The sequence below is a fragment of the Balaenoptera physalus genome (genome assembly GCF_965194825.1).
Source record: "Balaenoptera physalus genome assembly, chromosome: 2".
Lineage (NCBI taxonomy): Eukaryota > Metazoa > Chordata > Mammalia > Artiodactyla > Balaenopteridae > Balaenoptera > Balaenoptera physalus.
Window position 1 is genome coordinate 150672502 of NC_138883.1, and position 21855 is coordinate 150694356.

General features: G+C 47.6%; 1 protein-coding gene across 6 annotated transcripts in view; it reads right to left on the reverse strand.

Annotated features, from left to right (window-relative positions):
- DIP2C (disco interacting protein 2 homolog C) overlaps window positions 1–21087 on the reverse strand; it is a 364119-nt gene extending 343032 nt beyond the window's left edge. For 4 of the 6 annotated variants that reach the window (XM_082442368.1, XM_082442367.1, XM_082442366.1 and 1 more), the window contains exon 1: window positions 20778–21086. In XM_082442368.1, coding sequence (XP_082298494.1) covers window positions 20778–20862 — 85 coding nt within the window. In that variant the 5' untranslated portion in view covers window positions 20863–21086. Of the gene's footprint in view, window positions 1–20777 lie in introns of all 6 variants that reach the window. The other 2 variants (XM_082442364.1, XM_082442363.1) reach the window with 1 other exon arrangement.
- Window positions 21088–21855: the final 768 nt, after the last annotated feature.

The window sequence follows — 21855 nt, forward strand, 5'->3', positions numbered from 1 at the left end:
CAGGGAAGACTCACGGACAGAGAGAGGAAGCAGGATGACATTTAAAATGCACGTCTGCCTTACAGGGCCATGAGGACAGTGAGGCTGGCGCCTGACAGAGAGGAGCTGTGAGGATGCTGCGAGGTCCTTAGACCCGGGGAGAAGACCCCATGCGTCGGGCGTCCTGAAAACACGAGAAACAGTCGCACGGCCAGGTTCACCACCAGGTGCTCGGAACACGACCCGCGAGGTGTGGCCGTGAGTTCCACAGCCAATTTCTAGGAATCTAATTTTAAACACCTCCCAGCGAACACATCACAAAAATACAGTGTTCCAAATGCTGCAACACAAGTGCTAAAAAGCATCCAACCAAAAATAAAAGTGGCATTTTCAGACAAAACCCCAGAATCAGAAGAATGCAAGTTCTATCCTGAATTTCTCCTAAACCTTTTTTCTTCCTTCAGCTGTATTCACCCCCAGCTCCCATATAATGAGGACGAAAATGATCAGAGTCAGAATATTAAGATAATTTGGCAAAGATCCCACGATCTTCTCTTCCATGAAGACCCACTGTCCACACTGAAAATTCCATGTTTCTCCCCCTCGTCCCTCCCCCCACCTTTGACTCCAGTTCTCATCCAGGTGCCGAGTGTGACTGGGCAAGCTCTGCAGATACCATGGCTAACTCCCACTCGTCACTTGTCACCAGACAGGAAGGGACACACAGGACTAAAGAAGGGCCAGGGGAGCCACCCACCTGCCCCCCCACCGGATGTGGTTGCCTCGGAAACGGAACTAGACAACTTGGGGACCATACTCCCAACGGAGACTGAGGGCTCAGGTGTCCCAAGGGCGCCAGACCTCAGCACACAGGGTCCCAGAGCATAAGACGCCACCAGGGGCCCTGGAACCGACCGTGTTCTGTGTAAGGCGGTCACCCCGGGAACTGGGTACAGACAACATCCACAAGGCGGGGGCCGCGCCCTCCATGGGCACCCGGTTCCACTGGGCGCCTTCCTGGTGGTCTCAGCCTCTCCCTCCACGGCCCCCCAAGTGTGCAGGCATGTCCTCCCCAGGGAAGTGCTGTCACCCTCAGACCCACCTCCCATCCTGACTGCTCTTCTCGGTACCAATGGCCCAAGGCCTGGCCTCCTGCTCCAGCAGCACTGGGGCACCGTCTCCCCTGGGCTGTGACTGGCTCACCCCGGGGCCATGGCCCCTCTTGCTCCCGACTCTCCTTCTATACGTCCAGCCGTGCACCCTCCTCAGCCTCCTCGCTTCCCACCTGCGCCCTCCTCCACTCAATACTGACTGCACCCCCGCTGGGGGACCGCCGACCCCGCCTCCGGCCAGGTGCCTCCCCAGGCCTCGCTCCCCGTTTCCAAACTCTCAGCTCACGTGGTGTCCAGAGCATCTCAAAGTCCAGTCTGACATGAACTTGTCACCCTCCTCCCAGACCTGTTCCTGTTTCCCACAAGTACCACCAACCCCAGCTTCAAACCCCGCTCCTCCTGCCTCTCCTCTTTCCTCCCCCAACTCAGTTGTCAGGCTGTCAGTTCACTCGTTGGCATGCACTCCGCCGGCCAGCACGTCACCACCCAGGCCGTGCCCCCCTCCTGCACGTGCTGCCCTGTCACACGCACCGCTGGGATCAGCCATGATGCCCCCAGAACCCTTCCTGGCTCCGCAGTAACCCGACAGGTGAGGACTTCACGTTCTGGCCCCAGTGGTGCTCACACACATTTTATCTCCCATGAAGCTGTAAGCATCAGACGGGCGTTCATCTTAGGCCTCAGCTCCTCCTACAAGCTCTGTGTGGAATACCTAAAACTTTCACATTTTAAGTGAACATACGCTCTTAAAAAAACCTTTCCTGATAATTTGGACATTGCAAGACATAATGAACGGCTGCCAAACAAGAGCTCAGGCCCACGAGCGTGAAGGGTCCACCGCGACCGGCGCTGTCCCCCCACAAGCTACGTCCCACCGTCCCCACCACAGGCTCACGAGGCCACGGCCGCCGAAGCCACCCTGCTCCTGTTCGCCCGCCAGCCGAGCGGCCGCAGATCACAAAACAGGTGCATCTGTTCCTACATCTGTCCCTGCCGGTGTACCCGTTACAGGTTACTCCACCCCAAAAATAAAATGGGACTCTAAGAAGAGAGGAAACTGGTTCCATGAAAACTAAGTGGAATGTTTTACAAAGACTTGATATAGAAAAACAAAATGTTGCCTTCAAATTAGGTGTGGGTGAAGCAACGACAAAAATATTATAGGAAATAATAAATGTTTTAAATCTAAGACTCTAAACTGAGATTGTCTCTCAAATGTTGGCTTGTTCTCTTTCTGAGAAATCGAAACTCGGCAGTGAGAGGCACCATGTCGCGGCTGTGGTTCGGGCAAGACAGTCGCCCAAAACCAGGGAACCAACTCCGAGGAGCCTCGCCCAACGTCCAGAGATGGGAGCGTCCGCGTCTCCACACGCTGTCAGCGGGAGTCCCGGTTCAGGGCTCCTCGGTGAACTGAATGGAGACTGTGATCCCATCAGACAAGTGGGTTTCTCCTGGCTAGGGAAGATTTTTAAACACCTTGGGCCCTATCAGGATGGACGATGACCACGACTAGGCAGCACTGCCCTCCGGGGGGGGCGGGGGAGAACTTGGGGGTGACCCCCTCACTGCCCTGGCATGGGCCGCGTTTCTGCTGTAATTCCACATCCGGCTTAAATATATTGTGGGAAACTCAGGTATGGTAAAGGAAGGCAACTGAACTGATAAACTACTAGAAAGGCCTGAAGGGTAACCATCCACAGACTGGACCTGGTTTGGGACAGCAAAGGCCAACAGGACCAGGAACACGGCGGGGGGTGGGGGGTGTCACCCTCTACCATAACCGAAAGGTGAGAAGAGTCTTGACAGAGGGATTGGAATCTCTGACCCCAGAACTCCCGCCATGGAACACAGCAGAACTCCTCAGAGCCCTGCATCCTGCACCCTGGGCAAAAGGAATGTCAGATGTGCTCCAACACACGAGGCAAAAGCACAGAAGCACACACGTCCACAGCCACACAAACACCTCAGGATCCAGGCATCAGACGGGCCACATTCCTGTAAAACAAACCCGTGCACCAACTGAGGTCTGGACACTGAGGTGTATATGTCTGTCTAACCAAACACCGATATTCGACCAGGTCTGTCACACAACTAGATTTTCAAAAACTAGAAACAGCTATTAATCAAGTAATGCAAAGTGCATGACTCACTGTGCCATCAAAAGCAGCGATTCTCCGCAGGGGGCCAACGTTGCTGGGTGTGAGGGTGCTAGTGGCATCAGAAGGGTAGAAGGCAGTGATGATACTAAGTGTCTTAAGATGCACAGGGCGGCCCCCACACAAAGAACTCAATTGTACGGAGGCTGAGAAGCCCGACCCGAAGAATCAAGTTCCTCGCCCCAACTTTACGAGGTGTAATTGACAAATATTTGTCTATATCTAAAGTGTACATGTGATGCTTTGTTATACATATACATTGAGGAATAACTACCGAGATCAAGATAATTAACACATCCCTCACCTCACATTGTTAACTCTGGGTGTGTGTGTGTGTGTGTGTGTGTGTGTGTGTGTGTGTGTGTGTGTGTGTGTGTGTGTGTGTGGTGAGAAAGTTTAAGATCTCCTCTCAGAAACTTTCAAGTACATAATACCTAATTGTTAAGTACAGTCGCCACACTGTACATCAGATCCTTACTCATCTTATAACTGGAAGTTTGCATCCTTTGACCAGCACCTCCCCATTTCCCCACCCCCAGCAACCACCCATTCCACTTTGTTTCTATAAAATCAGCTTTTTTTTGTAAGATCCCACATATCAATGATACCATGCAGCATTTGTCTTTGGCTAATTACACTTAGTGTAATACCCATCCATGTTGTCACAGAGAGCAGGATTCTATTCTTTTTATAGCTGAGTAATAGTCCATTGTGTGTGTGTGTGTGTGTGTGTGTGTGTATACACATACACACCACATGTTCTTTATCCAAGTATCCGTCATTGGACACTTACGTTGCTTCCATATCTTGGCTATTGTAAATAACGCTGCTATGAACATGGCGGTATATAAATTTTCAAGTTAGTGTTTTCATTTTCTTCAGATAAATACCCAGAAGTGGAATTGCTGGATGGTATGGTAGTTCTATTTTTAATGTTTTGTGGAACCTCCATACTGTTTTCCATCGTAGCTGCACCAATTTACATTCCCACCAACAGTGCACAAGGGTTCCCTTTTCTCCACATCCTCACCAACACTTGTTATTTGTTGTCTTTTTGATGATGGCCATTCTGGCAGATGTGAGGTGAAATCTCACTGTGGTTTGATTTGCATTTCCCTGATGATTAGTCATGTTGAGTACCTTTTCATGTACCCGTTGGCCCTTTGTATGTTTTCTTTGAAAAAATGCCTATTCAGGTCCTTTGTCCATTTTTTAATTGGATTATTTGCTGTTTTGCTATTGAGTTATATGAGGACAATAGGGGAAAAAATAGTTTCTGCAATAAGTGGTGTTGGGAAAACTGGAAAACCATCAGTTTTCCCAACACCACTTACTGAAGCAGAAGAATGGACTGGACCCCATTTTACACCACTCACAAAAATTAACCTGAAATGGATTAAAGACCTGAAAGTATAAAACTCCTAAAAGAAACAGAGGAAAAAAGATCCTTGACATAGGTCTTGGCAATGATTTCTTGCATAAGACACCAAAAGCACAGGCAACATAAGCAAAAATCAAGTGGGAATACATTCATCTAAAGAGCTTCTGCACAGCAAGGGAAAACCATCAGTGAATTAAAAAGGTAACCTACAGAGTGAGAGAAAATATTTGCAATCCTTTTATCTGATAAGGAGTTAATATCCAAAATAGAAAGGATTAAGTTTTGTGTTTTCAACATAGTTCAATTCTGAGGCATCTTAACATGTAAACTTTCTTCTACCTTTTTTTTCTTTAACAAAGTATGGTGCCTTGTAATAGACAAACCTTTATATGACACAACATAAGGACCTAGCAAGTTTATTTTGCTCCAGGAGGGAGAAAGGGAGGACCGCCTTGGGAAAGTCCACTGAACTTCTGTCACTTCTTGACTAGAAATTATCCAGTCGGCAATCCTGAGTGTGGGTCCTAGCCCACCTTCACCCACTGTGAGCCCCAGACAAGATGTTTAACCTCAAACCTTGTTTTCACTGAGAAAGAACAAAAACCTGTTTCATGTGGTTAATGGATTCCCCCCTACAAAGTAATACAACAATACATGTGAAACACTGTTATAAACTAGACAGCACCAACATTGTTTCACCACTGTTATAGTTCTGGACTAATTAAAATGACATGAAGACATAAAATGTATTGGTATTATGTTGAATTGTAAAATTACAGATGTTTTTTAATCTTTGTCCCAATTTTTATAGTGTTACTTACAGATTTTTTAAAATATCAATTTATATTCTAAAATAATATTTGTTATGTGTTAAAACTGTAGTGTATCAAGCATTTTAAACTGTTCCAAATATACATCTAAAAATACATAGGGGACTTTTTAATAAACATTATGGCAGAGGAATTACAACTCCTAATTCAACACATTATAATTCAGAATAGCAGACAAGTTACACAGTTCTCACAGACTCCTGAAGAAACATATAGTAATAAACACAAAAAAAGCATGTTAGCAAATTTTTATAACTGTGAAACGCTTTAAATTATCAACTAATGAGAAAATGTCTGTCGAATTATGACTGGCAAATGCCAAAATCATCTTTCCATCTTTCACTCTTTACCCTGGAGCTGGTGAAGACAGATCTGCCTGGGGAGTTGAGGTTGAAAAAGTAAACACAGAGCTTTGAAGATTTAGGTTTCCTGGACACAACAGAAAACCACCGTAACGTTTCCGCACCAGTGGGTCCTCTCAATCTTTACTTTTCCTTTTTTCTTTTGATGACTTATGTAAGGTATACATACATATTTTAACATATTTTAATACATAATGTTACATATCTGTGACCTTTATTTCATTATTAACTTAATTCCAAAGCTAAATGGTACTTTTTTCATGGAAAGAAAAGAGGGAAGGGGATAAATGGTAACTATGTAATCTAGAACAAGATTTTTAATTGTACAAGTCCACTAATGATACCATCTAGTAGGGAAAATATTTTTAAAAGTTCCAGAAAACTTAACAGTACATGAGTAAGCTTTTCAGAAGAAAAACATACAGTTGTTCAGAAGATTCTGAGTTTTCCCTAAGAAGTCTGTAGAATCTACATCTTGACCCCTGTGTGATAAGGCGTGGGATGATGGCCCACCGCCCATGAAACTCTGCCTCTCCCTCAAGGAAGCCCTACGCAAGCCTCACACCACTTCCCTGGAAAACCGTCAACCACGGGAACCGGGTAAAATGTGTGAGAGTCAAATAAAAGCAAGAGCTGAGCTTCTCTCTTACAGGATCTAATGCCAGGAACAGTCCATAAAGCTGACCCTGGACTCAGCATCCCTGGTCCCTGAACACAATCTGCTGGCACAGGTCAGCAGTGGGATGCAAATCCCTCACAGAAGCCGCTTTCCTCCCTCCGCAGAGGCTCGGGCTCCACCTCAGCTTTGACGCAGGGCTTGCACTTTTAAGGACCCCCAGTTACCACCTGAGGCTGGCAGACATCTGGCATCACCGCCCCCATCGCTGCTGTGCGCCCCAACTCCAGGTGGGACGCGGGAGGTAAGCCGAGCTCTTAGCATCCTTCCTCCTCTGCATTAATGGGGGAGGGGCGGGTAATATATATTTAAAATAAGAGTTCACATAACACAATTCTGAATTTCATTTTTCTTCACACCGGCCATCTGCGCACAATTATTCTTTTTGTACCTACTGGGAAAGTTGAAAATAAAGCCTAGGACACAATTACCTACCCCCAAATGCTCCCAGAGTCAAGACTAAACCAGAATTTCCTGCCACCTACTTCTTTTCCTTCCACTCTGATACCCTTGTACCAAGAAATGTACGATAAACTTCAAGTGGGTGGAGAGGCCCCAGGGTCCCACAGGTTGGCCAGCTGCCCTGGACTTGCCTGGAGACCCACACCCCTGCCCCGCCCAAGACCGTCATTCAGAAGGTAGGAGCTGGGGCAGGGAGTCAGCCTCCCAGGTGACTGCAATAAACTGCCTGTTTTCCGCAGGAAAGAACCAACAGGTGGTAAAACAGAGCCTGGCCGTCCGCGTGCTGGCCACACCTGTGCAAGTTTCAAGGGCAGTGACAGTCGCAAGCTGAACTGGCTTTCCTCGGGGGGCTGCCAGGCTGTGCGAGGGCCATGGCCTCGGTTGCCCGGACGCCGGCTGGCTGCGGTCCGGGCAGGGGGGTTGGGGGAAGGTGCCTAGGCTAAGGCACGTGGTCAGAGCCATCATGCTCCCCCAGGCCCACAGGACAAGGGGAAGCCCCCAGCCAGGAACCACCCCTGCAGTCATGTCTGCCTGAGAAGCACTGTGCTCCCCACACTGGAAACAGCCAGGGGGCTTGCCCCCAGGCCGCGGGCAAGGGTCCCAAAGGAAAAATGGGGAGTGGGGAGGGGGACAGGACGCACGCAGAAAGAAAAACAATCACTCACTTGTGCCTTTGAGAAGCAGGAAAGGTCCCGGTGCCATCATTCCACTAGGCTCAGTGCCCGAGCCCCTGGCCCCAGCCCCACAGCCCAGCCAGAGCTGGGAGTAGCCAGGCTGGGAGCAGGGTCGGAATGGCCCACCCCAAACACAGGTGTTCCAGGCACAACGAGAGAAGGGCTGCCCCCCAGCATCCAGCTGCTCCCTCCTCGGCACTCAGAGCCCTCCTTGCTGAGACCACTCACTGGGCGTCTGATTGCACACGGCCTCGAAGTAGATCGTTCTCAATTATTTGTCTATCGATACTGAGCTTCCCACTGGCTTCCATCCTATCTCCTGGATTATAAAAACAGCTGTCACCACTCCCATAGTTCCCAAGAGACCCTTGCTCAATAAACTGCAAATGAAATAAATGCTTAAGGAACAGAACAATTCAAAGGCTCTCATGTGGCAAAAACAATCCCTAACTTTGGAATCAAATGTGACTGAACCAGTTAGATATACGTGTGTATGTTTGCACCTACACACACACACGCACACACACTCTTCCACCTAAATACACACCAGCAAGGGGGTGGGGCATGTCAGCCACTTAAAAGTCCACTATACTTGGTGTTAAATAGTGAACAACAAATAAGATGGCAAACCTATTCCATCTAAATCCCCAGAGAGTATTTTTATTGTAAAGTAATTTATCCCCTTAAAATAAGCAAATATCTCCTTTAGGAACTGTAGACACTCTAAGTAAAACACAGAAAACAGTATAAGCACAGCTTTCAAAGTATGACAAAAGCCAGATGCTTTTTTCAAAAAGGTCATCCAACATCCAAACCGAACACACCCTAATTTTCAGCTGCTGTTCAGATGAAAGCATCTTTGTTGTCCGCTTGTGACTGATAATAATACTGTAATCAGTTTTACATTTCATATCCACCTCAATGTGAGGTGCTTCCAAACAAAGGCCAGAATCCTCAGGGCCACCACAGGAGCAAAAACAATCCACACTCAAATGACAGGGAAACTATTTATGTGGCAACATGTGATTTCTTATTTATAGAGCTCTGTTAATTATTTTGCATATAAGCAGTGTTGAACCAGGCCTGCAGAGTTTGAGTACACATGGGCTGGGTGGAGTAATTGGTGGGGCAGAGAAAGGTCAGCCAAACCCCATAAAAAACAATTAAAATTTCCACAGACAGTCCACCAAACAGGTGATATTTAGGCAACTGAAAGTTCATTTAGAGGTGTAGAGGTGTCTTGCTCAAAAAAAAAAAAGTCCTTTCCACAGGTTATCAAAAATTCACAGCAGTCAGGACCCCATCACACACACACATCCACCATATATTGAGGGTCTGTGGGTGAAAGACAACAAAATAGAAGAAGGATGGAGGGAGAAGAAAGGAAAGAACGTGGGTGAAAGGGATGACCAGTAGGGACTCAGAATTGAGAACAACGTGAAAAACGGGAATTAAATATACGACTGTATGGTTATCATCTCAGAGAAACCAAGAGTTAGTCTAAGTTACAAGTAACAATGTTATCACTCCGAGCCTACAGCCCATTTTCTGGATCGGATCCATATTATGAAGAAATCAAAAAATAGTTAGTTCACAATGCAGTGAAATGGTTCAGCCATAGATAACCAAATTAATTATAATCCACTAAAAGTCAAATTGTATCATTTTTAAAGATTGGGTTATTATGCAGTTAACAGGCAGCTTTAGGTTTAAAACAAGATGGAAATGATCTTGTTTCCTTTAATTCTATCAGCATGGGCCCAGCTAGGCCAAGACTGATGGCTTTCACAGCTAATAGAACAGGTGCGATCATAAATACATGAAAATGATCTGGAGACAGAATAATCCATGTTCTCTGTTTAAGCGAGTCATGGGATTTCCAATAAGTGGATGAAACATTCACACTTCTTACAAGAAAGTCATGGCAAATACATAGTACACAAGACCATCTTTGTTCTGGGATTTATTTATTTAATATAACACAGAAAGTATTCAGGGCTTCCTGATACTAGAACACCTACCTTTATTAATGAGGAGCTACCGGTTTTCTGACCAAGTTGTCAGTGTCCAAAAGCACTATTCAAACAATCCATCTTATAGCAAAAAGGCATGATACATGCACACACATACAAGTACCATCTTGGACACACTTGTATTCAAATTTCTGGTGCAAATGGAAATAATCAGGGAACGGGGAGGGTGTAAACTAGTAAGAATAAAGATGGATGCTCTAGAAAATTCCTGAGACAATATCCCAGGGTGACCACGTCACACAAAAATCTTATCCACTTTACACATGGTCATTCCTGCCGACATTTACCTGGATTAAGATTTTTTTATTTACATAAAAGAAAGGAGACATAGATTTGTCCTAACAAGATCCTCTAATCACTAGATTATTTTCACAATTATGAGTAATCACTAAATAGCTTCCACTCAAGGGACAAAAAATAAAATAACAAAAGAAAGCCACAATCCCAACAACTTTATTAAGCATATTATAGTTATGAAAATAAAGGCTCTTTTTTGAGACCACAGGTTCCTAAAATATCCTTCATGGAACTCTGTACCAGTAATGGCTGGTAATTAAGTTAATTGTTACATCAGGTAAAAAAACACATCATTAGGGTGTGCGAAAGTAAATACGTAAAAAAGAAAAGTCACCACACATACCATGAAACTTGGTGTCTCTTTCAACATTCCATTTCTGACTTGGATTCCTAACTCACTACATGAGGGTGGTGTCCCGTCGGGAGCTGGAAGGGAGGAGGCTGGTGTCGGGGCAAACTGGCCGACTCACACCCACCACTCAGGCACGGGACCCCAGGCAAGCTCACTAACGTGCTTCCCTTTTTGTGAGACAAATGTCCTTCAAAAAAGGTAATCTATGTAAGACACCTAACGCAGTGCTTAGCACACACGAACGATCAGTGAGTGGTGGCCTGAGACATGTAAGTGTCCTCCCCCATAAACAGAGATAACAGACTTTGTTCATGCCAAAAAAGACATCAATTTGCAACATCTGATTTAAAAATCCGAGTTATGCACTGTCCGCTCCTACTGACAAGACTCCGGTTCTCTGGGGACCAGAGATGAGGGTGGATCACATCCATTAGACGTGGCCTGCATCCCTGCAAGGCCTGGAGAAGGTCAGACAGGCACTCCACTTGGGATAAAAGCACTCTACATAAAAGACCTAAGATTGATTGCCTTGTAAGTGATTGGTGGCAGCTTAAACACGATCGCCATCATCCTGGCTAGTAATAGGAAGCTTTGAGAGAGGTCACTCTTGCAGAGACACTGAAGAGGTTATTCCTGGAACCTCATGTAGAATATTTTTCCCAGAAACAACACAAGAACTAACAGCATCGTCTCTTGACCAAAACGATTAAGATTTCAGATAAGCCATACCATATCCAGCCTCCTGATTCTAAAGGATGCTTTTCCAGGGCTTCCCTGGTGGCGCAGTGGTTAAAAATCCGCCTGCCAATGCAGGGGACACGGGTTTGAGCCCTGGTCCGGGAAGATCCCACATGCCGCGGGACAACTAAGCCCATGCGCCACAACTGCTGAGCCTGCACTCTAGAGCCCGCGAGCCACAACGACTGAGCTCGTGCACCTAGAGCCCGTGCTCCCCAGCAAGAGAAGCCACCACAATGAGAAGCCCGCGCACCACAACGAAGAGTAGCCCCCGCTCGCTGCAACTAGAGAAAGCCTGCGTGCAGCAACGAAGACCCAACTCAGCCAAAAAAAAATTTTTTTTAATAAAGGATGTTGCTCATCTTCCATGAGAAACAAAAAAATTTCAAACATACAGAAAACAGAGTTGTACAGCAAACACCCATATATTCATCCCCTAGATGACAGATTCGATCTTAATTGTAAAGTTTAGGGGCAGCCAGCTAAGAAAACGTGCAGCATAAGCCTTCACGCATTACAACCACATGCAAGGGAAATTCGTCCGATTTCCTCACTGACTTGGAACAGGCTGCTGGGGAGGGCGCTGCCCACTGCTCACGCTCCCGAGAGCACCCAGGACTCCACAGAGCTCCTGCTGCTGATCTCACAGGAGAAGACGGGATCCCCATCATGCTTCAAAAGAAAGCAGCTCGGTGGTTCAGTTCACTCGTGATGGTGAAAATGTGTCGGGAAGCCAAGATTCTAGGGCTCGTGATGAGTTTCTGATCGTTTGAAGTCTCCTCATTTATACAGAGAAGCTAATGTCATTTCCCTAGAAAATATTTTCAAAGGACTAAAAAAAGGTCAATATGAAAGCAGCTAAAAGCTATAAGGCACCATGAGATGTATAAGCTTTATTTCATATCTTTGTTTCAAGGAATGCTAGTGTTCTAAATACTGCTCCCACCCCACATCATCTTTCAAGAATAAGTGAGAGTGATCAAACCTGCCCTATGACCACAATGACACAGTCAGCCCGTGAGCTTTCCATCTGTGGTAGACACCCCCAACAGCAGATGCCCATCACCCAAGGAATGGCAGCCCATCCAAGGAACCTCTGCCCACAGTCCTTCCCCAAGGCTTTGCTCCTCTGTATCCATGGGAGACAGAATATTGTACAACACATTCAGAAAGCCTGTTTTACTTAGACACTTTCCATAAAGGGCAGATTTCATCCAGAATCCTATTTGTGTCAAATTCAGCAAGTCATGAAGGAAACAGCAAAATCAAGGCTACTTTCTTCCCCATGTCCCAGGCCATATCTTCCTAATAACAGGAAAGAAATGCTAAAATACCAACAGGCATTAGAAAATCCTTTACTGGTATGATAGCTAAATAATAATTCGCCACCATCTAAAACAGGGAGGTAGAATTCTACTTCCTTTTCATATTAATTTATGTACAACAGAAATTCTCAAAATCTGAACTCTGATATCAATAGCAAAATAACCCCAAGTGCTATTTCTCATCTGGCCCAGGTCAATGTTGTGCTTGGTGGGGGAAGCCTAGCCCCACCATTTGCAATAAGACTATATTCACTTGAGCTAAAAGCAAAATAAAACAACAAAACCCACCCAAACACCGAGTCTCAGGTTGACAGAATTTCCCTACAGGACAGGCACTGCAACAGTAACTTGTAAGCATGAGGTACATTATAATGTACCTTAGTAACATTAGTAACAAAGTTTCCACCCTGGCAAGTTGATACACTATTTCTTTGGGTTTAAGTAGGTGGTTGGTTTGGGGTTTTAAGATTTTTTTTGATGTGGACCATTTTTAAAGTCTTTATTGAATTTGTTACAATATTGTTTCTGTCTTATGTTTTGGTTTTTTGGCCGTGAGGCATGTGGGATCTTAGCTCCCTGACCAGGGATTGAACCCGCACCCCCTGCATTGGAAGGCTAAGTCTTAACCACTGGACCGCCAGGGAAGTCCCTAAATAGGTGTATTTTAATGACTTAAGTTTAATGGAATTGCACCCTTGCTTAAAGAGCTCCTTAAAGACTACTTTATATTACTAAATCTCAACAGCCTTCAGGCATCCATCCCGTTCATCAAAATAAGAAAAAACAAAAGATGTTTCGAAGCCCAACGATGCTCACTTAAGCTATCCTGAAGTACAGCTCCACCTTAGTACTTGGTGTTATTCCTAAGTTGTTTTTACACGTAACTGAAGCCATAACTTCTGTGATACCATTAAATACACAGCGGGGGCAGGGGGGGGCTTCAAACTATCTCTGGTTTTTATTTTAAAAGAAGCAGCTTATGAAAGTCGATAATAAAAAGATCCCACTCACTCACAAACCCACACAGCACTCAACCGACATAACTGCCAGGGTGATCGTAAAGGATAAAAGCCCAGGACCTGTTACAGGTGTTGGGCGGGGGGCACAGAGCCCCGGGTCCACTGCCACGGTGAGCCCTGGCCCTGACCTGGCCTCTAAGAGCTGCCCAGGCTCACGCAATCCCACCTGTGTGGCCTGTTGGGCGGCATCCACATGCATTTGTCTTGGGACAGGACACAGGAGCATGACGAGAGGGGTGCCAGCTCAGTCCCTCTCCACACACACTGAGGGCAGGGGGGCACACACCTCCAGGAGGACAATTCCCACAGTCACAGCAGTGGAGCTCTGTGTTTCATCCTGGGGGCGTTGTGGTGAGGGGACTGCAGGAGATGGTCAGGCCCCTCCTCCACGAAGCGCTGGAATGACTCTGATTGGAGGTCCACACATGGTCCTGAGATTCGATGATTACACCCTAATAGGACGTCCTTCCCGGACACACCTGGACTTGAATCTGACCTAGGACACCTTTCCCCAACTTTTCTCTTGAAAAGTAAAGGGGCTGAAAAAAGGGCTTCCAGGAATATTGACACAAAGAGTCCACCAGAAAGGAAGTTTTATCTTTAAAAAAAAAAGAGGCATTGCAGCTCTGAAGCTATCCTAGCACAGGGTAAGTGTCCAGGTAGCATCTATTAAGAGGTGCACCCTCCAAGCAGAGGAAAGTGAAAGTGCTTTCCCGCACCCGGGCCTGTGCCTCCTCTCCACTGCTTTTCTCCGAAGGCCACTGTAACTCAAATCACCTGGATAAACTGGGGGGCGGAAGGGCAGGGAACTCTGTCCCAGTGACAGCACCTCGGAGGGAAACTGCAGGGCTGGATATTTACGGAGCAGATACTGTGACTCTGCCTCGCTGATCCCCACCACCATCCCAAAGGCAGAGTTCTTAACCCTATCTGACACCCGAGGATACCAAGACTGCGAGAGCCTGGTGGCTTATCCAGGGTGATGCCACGACTGCAGAGTCCTGGACAGGTATTTTGTCAGGTATTGTGACACTGATATAACTGGATGTGCTCTATTTGCAATAAAGCATGTAATCTCCACTTATACTACTTTATTCATAAAGACCCAGAATCTTCTGATAAGGTTAATTAGTAACACAGTTTACATTTCTGTTTTCATTTCAGGTAAACTAGACAGGAAGCGCTTCCTTAGAGAGCTGGTCAGCTAGACCCATGCAACCTGCATCTTCACAGGGACATGACTCTGGGCTTGGCCAGCAAGGCGACAGGGCTCGATGTGGAGGTTTGTGTTCTTCCCGAGAGTGAAGCGGTCCAGACATGTGGCTCTGCCAACTCGAGGGAGTGGCAGGAACAAAGCCACGAAGGCAGATTAAGACCTGACGCACGGAAACTGAGATGTGTGGGCCTCTCCGCACCAAAGCTTAACATGTTTTATAAACTCCTGACACAGGGCAAGCTGCACTGCTAAGACACATGGTCAGAACATGAGAGACTTGCTTTTTTGGTTTTGGAAGAAAGCTTCTCTGCTCAGCACCGAGTGTCCAGCAGGGAACTGCCTTCCTCCTTGGCCAGAGGCTCAGACCTGAGGCTGGTGGGTGTGAAGCAGCCCACATTGAAGACGGGACATATTTACATATGAGTTTTTTAACTTCATAATTTTAAAATGTTAGAGTATTCCTCTAATTAAAAAAATAGAAGAATATGTGACTTGACTAACCAGATAATTCAGTAAAAAAAAAAAAAAAATTAATTGTGCATAATTGCGAACAAGTATCTAAGGAATTGCTCTCTCTGGTGCCGCCAGAACTAGTTTGGATCTGGCCCACAGTCTTCAATCTTTTCATGAGGACACAGAAACAGTTTCCAACTTAATAAGCAAAAAAAAAAAAAAAAAAAAAGATTTAAAACTGGCAGCCCAGAAGAAAAAGATCTATTTAACCCACTATCAATCACAGAATCCCTCAGTCCTCACTATCTTAGGTCATTTTTTCCCTGATTTTTCATACCTATTGCACAAAGCATTTGGTAAAGAACCACCTCAATTTGTGATTCTTAGCACAGAGAGCACATTTCATTCTCCACGATATTCAACAGCAACAAAACTAAAGAGCAACCTCCCCAGTCCCCCACCCCACAAAAGAAGGCTGCTTGTTGTCATGTTGACTTTTACAGCTCAATATCTTAGCCTTTCCCACTTTATTTGTCTTAAGGGCTTATGAACATTAACACCCCGTTGGGTCCTGAAGAAAGTGCCATATACGTACAAACCTGACTCCTATGTTCTTACCCCCGCCAGCTGGGATTCTCAATTAAATTCTCCCCTTTGAGAGCGCTATTTATTATCAAGAACAAATGGATGCAACTGCTTCTTTCGAGACGTGACAACGTTTTGACGCTCTCAGCAGAACAGAGCACTGGCAATGATAGTAGGTAACTTTTGTAGGGCACACAAAAAGATCATGAAAGAAGGAAAATGAACACAGGCAACCTTGAAAGTAGAGGCATACAGACGGAGAGACTGGAGGAAAGGAACAGTAAACAGTGGCCAAAGCCCATCGCATCACCTGAGGTGCCTTCCATGTACCAGGATAAACACTGATGTGCGAAACCAAGCCAAAAACTGCAGGCGAGCATCTGCTTTTAGTAAGGTACCTGAGTAATTATGAGAATCTTAATATGACTAGGATTTGAAGTGGTGAGTCAGTCTATATACATGACATCAAAATGAAGATTATCCAATACATTCTCTTTGCAATTCAGAAGAATGCTACAACTTATCCCATAAATCACTGCTTTAAAAAAAAAATCAGCTCTAAAAAAAGAGACAACCCATTTGAAAAAGGCTGGGAGGAGGAAGGCAAAAAGTGACTCATAACATCCAACAGCTTGTAGCCTCCAAACCATAACAAGAATATAAAGCCAGTGGGCCCAGAATGAAACAAAATAGAGTCGTTGTTACAGCTGTGACCTCACAACATTCGGCTCTAAGCATGACTACAGCATCGCATAGATCTTTTGAGCATTGGGATCAACCTTACACATCAGTGCCTTTAATGTGTGCCTTTAATTTCCTGGCTAAATTTGACATCTATATTTATTCATCAAGAAAAGAACATTCAAATTTAACTATTTTCATAACTCTGAAGAACTCTTAAAATTCAAGTCCACACATTTCACATCCCACACATATCAATGCTGCCATTTTGTACATATTTTTAATTCAGATAACAATCTTTTAGATTTATCAAGCCAAGTAGTCCATTTCATTCACCACAATACGTACAGCTACTGGGGGCAGCTTTGAGACTATGTGACAGAGTGAACAGGTTTTGTTAACAATGGTAAGGTCTGATCCCCGGTGGAGCGGCTCAGCTATTATTCCCTGAATCTTCTGACCCCTTCCCTCCTCCCCTCCCAATGACAACAAATTATCAACAAGACTCTAGAAGAAAGCATTTTTTCACACATTTGCTTTCCAGAGTCCACTATTTCCTTTCAATGAGAACATCTGGGTTGCATTAGAGACAGCAGGTCTCCTCTCCCCGACCCTGGAAGGTGGTCCCAGGCTTCAGTTTGGGTGGCCACCTCTGCAGCCACAGGGACCTCCAAGAAAAGCACAGGGGCTGATGGGGACAGAACTCACGTTCTAGAGCTAAGTGTATCTGCTATACTGTGCTGGCAGCCCTGAAAATGCCACACACCACCAAATCTACAAACCTTCCAACTGGCCATCTCTTTAAGATTTTACTCTGGTGGCAGGATTATGCCAGCTGCATGTGAATTGCTCATCTGCAATTTAAAAAATTACTGGTTCCTCGATCAACACAAAGAACTGATAGCATGCACCTCCTTCCTTGGGCAGTTTCGCACTTAGTAGAAAATGTTAAGTTGGACTTGATTACAGAACGTAACTAATAGTTGCAGTAATCCTGTACCTTACAAACTGAGTAATTCCCATAAGCAAGAGTTAGGAAGTTAGTAAGCACACTCACAATTTAAAAGCCACAAAGTAGAAAGCTAACGGACTTCTCTTCTGCAAACACCAGTTTTCACAGGCTACATCACAAGGCAATTTCCCAAAGTCCTACCAAAATAAGAATTCAACCACTCCTGAAACAGTGGGATGATATCGTCTACAGTTGCAAGTCCAGGGTGTGTACAGCCCAGGACACAAGCCGTCAGTTAACACAGAAACTTACTGCTGAAGTTCAATCAACAACTGATTTTTTTTTTTAATAAGACATGAGTCTGTCTTTATTGAGAAATTTTGTTTCCTCTCTGCTTTGCCAGTGTTTCCATTTAAAGTTTTTCCTTAAGCCAAATAATGTCTATTTACATATTAATGAAACTACTTGGGGGCCCTCTGAAAGCCAAATAGAAAAATGCATGATTCCAAAAGGCAAGAATGAAGGGAAGGGAAGGGAAGAAAAAAATGATTTAGGGAAAAGTGTGTGAAGAAAAGAGCCACCGCTACCCCACCTGGCACCCAGCAACCAGCCAGCTCACTGGCTTCCTCTCCATCTCACATTGAGTCCCAAGAATTCACCAGACCGACAACCCCTGGCTCCACACCAAAGACTGTACCCAGACCTGTGGATTGGAGGCCATTGCTGCCCATAGGAGGGGCACCCACCACATCTCCCCACAGAAAGCTCCTGTTCTTTGCTGGCACCAGTTCTGCAGGGAGAGCAGCCCAGTTTTCCCCCAAGAGGGAAGCACTGGGTAGCAACAGACAGTGGAAAGAAAAGAGGGAGGCAACCAGCAGGGCAGGAAAGTGAAAATCTGACTTCTGCAGCCAAGAAGTCAATCTGCAACCCTCTACCAAACAGTGACCCATAAAATAAAATAACCTAAGTGTCCGTAGCAGCACCAGCAGACAGTGCAAACCAAAACTGGACCAGCATCTACTAATCTAGATAAAATATACAACCATTAACAGCTGGCAGGCCATATAGGAACTTTGAAAGAAGAGTCTACTCTTTTTTCAACCTACATTATGTGCTTAAAATGGAATTGTTTTCCCATGCTCCTTTGTAGGAACTGAGCGCTGGAACGTCCACACGTTTCCACAGTATGTTCTGATATTTTAATAAAATGATGAAGACTAATTTAAAGAATTCTCTCCACATGAATCCTGATTGAAGATAAAATATGAAAGCAATATGCTTAAATAACTCGGCATTAAAAGCTGTTTTAACTTTTCACTTTGAAAGTGGTTATGTTGGGGGATTTTAAGTTCTAAAATGTAAAGAGGCACAGATTTCTGATCCCTCTATTCTTTGGTTGCTATTAAGCAATACTGGAAAACAAGTTGATTCATCTAATTTAAAACAGTAAAACTACTCTACATAGTCACAAGACACAAAATTCCAAATGACCTTAAAGAGAAACCCAATCGACTCAGCATGGACAAAGCAAGTCAAAGATGACACAGCTAAAGCGGGGAGAAGCGGGCTGAGGCTGGGTGGCCAAAGCAACAACCCTCTGACTCTTACTCTTGGGTGATGCAGCCAGGCCTAGCAGAGTTTAGAGAGAGAGAAAAACAATAATGTGATTCCCATATGCAAACACACACCCCTTTCTCTGCCCAGACACTCAATAAGAAACTCATTAAACCCTTTTTAAAAATCTGTAGGGACACAAGGAATTCACAGAGAACTAGGCTGAGCACACCTTGGTCTAAAGTGGTTTGCCATCCCCTGGACAACAGGGACACATTCTAGGAGTGACCGATGGTGACAGGTGAGTGCAATCTAGCAGGTGAGTGTCCATGTCCACAAGCAGCCACTCCCACCAGGGGCCACGCACTGTCCCAGATGTGCAGAAGCAAATGTGAGCCCATCCCAGGCTGACGGGGGAGGTGGAGGGCTCCTGGTGAGTTCAGACGGCTTCCCGCTTTGCCAACACAGGTAGGGTACTGACACTTAACATCAGTATAATACAGACATAGCAGAAGTGCTTGTCTGGAGAGAATGCATGAATGATACGGTGTTGTAAATAACACAACTGTGGTGCACAGCTACGGGGCCTGTAAAGTGAGGGGGACAAACCCATGTGAACATTGACAAAATCAAAGAACTTGGGCAAATATTTTCCAATGGGCACTTCATCCCTCCAAGCAATCTGTCCACACTGCACACCTTATCCACCAGTGTAGACCTAAGTACTGTTCGCCCAGCTGGGCACTGCACTGAGGTACCAGCAAAGCCCTCATCATCTCCAGCCCTTCAGAACAGTGTCTGCTGAGCACAGAGTCCAGGAAACGGTCTCCTCCTATGGGACAGCTGAGCATTACAGAACCCTGCAGAACCCCAAATGTGAAACAGAAACATCTCCAGCCTGTGACATCTGAAAAGACACTTCACCCCAGGCCCCCACCTGTACCCCCTTCTTCGCCCTGAAAGTGTTAAAAGGGAAACCATACGGTCAACACCAGCTTCTCCCTGCTGATGAAAACTGGCACGAATGAATTTACTTTCTGGCTGCCAGCCCCACAAAACCGTTACACACACACACATACAAGTTCACCACTAAACTGCTCCAAATATAAATTCGAGACAAGCCGGCCTATCCCCACCCCACAGTGTATTAGTGGCCTTCCCAGGGTGAGCTGGGTGAATTCTAAATCTATATTAAACATTCAACATTTCGGAACTTCAGTGGGTTTTTTTTTTTTAAGACATAGCAAAATGCGATCTAAAACTTATGACAGCTGAGCACATGATCCCACCATTAAGAGCAAATAAGAAACCGTATATAACACTCCATGAAATCACTGTGGCAAATCTGTCACAAATCCTAAGTATGGGACGATGGGAACGCGGCACAGACCCTGGCCTGAGGGAGGAGGCTTTCCAATTTCACCCAACCTTCGCATCCCAGCGGACGGGAACAATAGTAGTACTATCCCAGTCCAGCCAGGATGCCTCGGACACCGGCGGTCAAACCTCAAGTCCAAAGACAAGTTTCGCATTAGAACGAGGCCCGCGGAGCCTCAGGCCGCGCAACGCGGAACCGCCCCCGGCCCGGCCGCGGTGGGCAGCGCTCGGACGCGCACCAAGGACACGGCCCCGTCCGCCAGGCCGCGCGCGAGGCCGCCCCGGCCCCGCGGCCCGTCCTGCGCCCCGGCTGCGCCCCGGGCCCCGCGGCCCCGTCCTTCGCCCCGGCTGCGCCCCGGGCCCCGCGGCCCCGTCCTGCGCCCCGGCTGCGCCCCCGGCCCCGCGGCCCCGTCCGGCTCCCCAGGGCCCCGGCGCCGGGGCCGCGGCCGACGACACGGAGCCGCAGGGCGGGGGCCGCGCTCGCACCGCGCTGAGACCCCCGCCCGCCCGCCCGCGCCCCGGCCCCCGTGACAGCGCGGCCGGCTGAGCGCGGGGCCTGTTACCTTCCGACAGCTCCAGCTCCAGCTCGGCCAGCCGGGCCCGCACCTCCAGGGGCAGCGCCATGCCTTCCAGGCTGCGGTCCGCCATGCTCGCGACGCCCCCGCCCCAGCCGGCCTCCCTTTGTTCCAGGCCGCGGTCTCGCCGCTCCTCGCGCCCCGCGGACCCGCACCGAGCGGCGGCAGGCCGGGCGGCGGCGCAGCGCGCTCCTCCCCGGTGCCTCCTCCGCGCGGCCCCGGCACGAAGGCCTCGCGCCCGCGCCCGCGCCCCCGTCCCGCCCGGAGCGCGCCCGCCGCCGCTCCACCGGGCGGCTCCGCGGCGCGCGCGTGACGGCGAAGAGCGCGCACGGGGCGGGGGTGGCGTGGGCACGCGCTCCGGGGCTGGGCCGGGCGGGGACGCGCACCGGGGACGGAGGGCGGGCCGGCGCAGCGCGCGCTCCCGGGGGCGCGGGGCTCGCACACCGGCCCAGCGGGGCCTCCCCCACCCCGGCCCGGCCCTCGCCTACCCAGGCCTAAGGCAGAAAAATACCTGCTGGAGCCCCGGCCTCGGCGTTCCGGGTCTTTGCGGGCTGAATTTTTTTTTTTTTTTTTAATAAATGCGTTGTGTGTTGGGGGCGGGAGGTGTAAAAGACAGCGTGGGCTGTGGAAAGAGGAGTAGGCTGGAAGTTCCTAATTCGCGTTGATGTAGGACCTGCCAGCCTGGCCCTGAGGCTACAATCAGTGCCTCTCCCTCGGCTCCGTCTCCCCACCGTGAAGGCGGCTAGAGGAGAGATGGGTCACCGAATCTCCACGTTCCCGGTCAGCCCGACCACGCTCGCCCCGATACCCCGGCCTGTCCTCAGCCCGGGGCTCCGTGTCCTCAGCAGGTCTTCCCGCGCCCTCGCCCGAGGGCCCTACGGCTCGTCCTCCGCGCTTCTCTCTTCCGCCCCCACCGCACCGGTGTCACCTCTGGGGGCATCACCAAACCTGGGCCTCCAGTCCTGACCGTTTGGGGAGGCTAGCTCACCCCCTCCGACTGTCCAACTGGATAACGTCACCCAGATGCCCCCAAACCCCGAACTCCACAAACCAGCCCCTCCTCCTG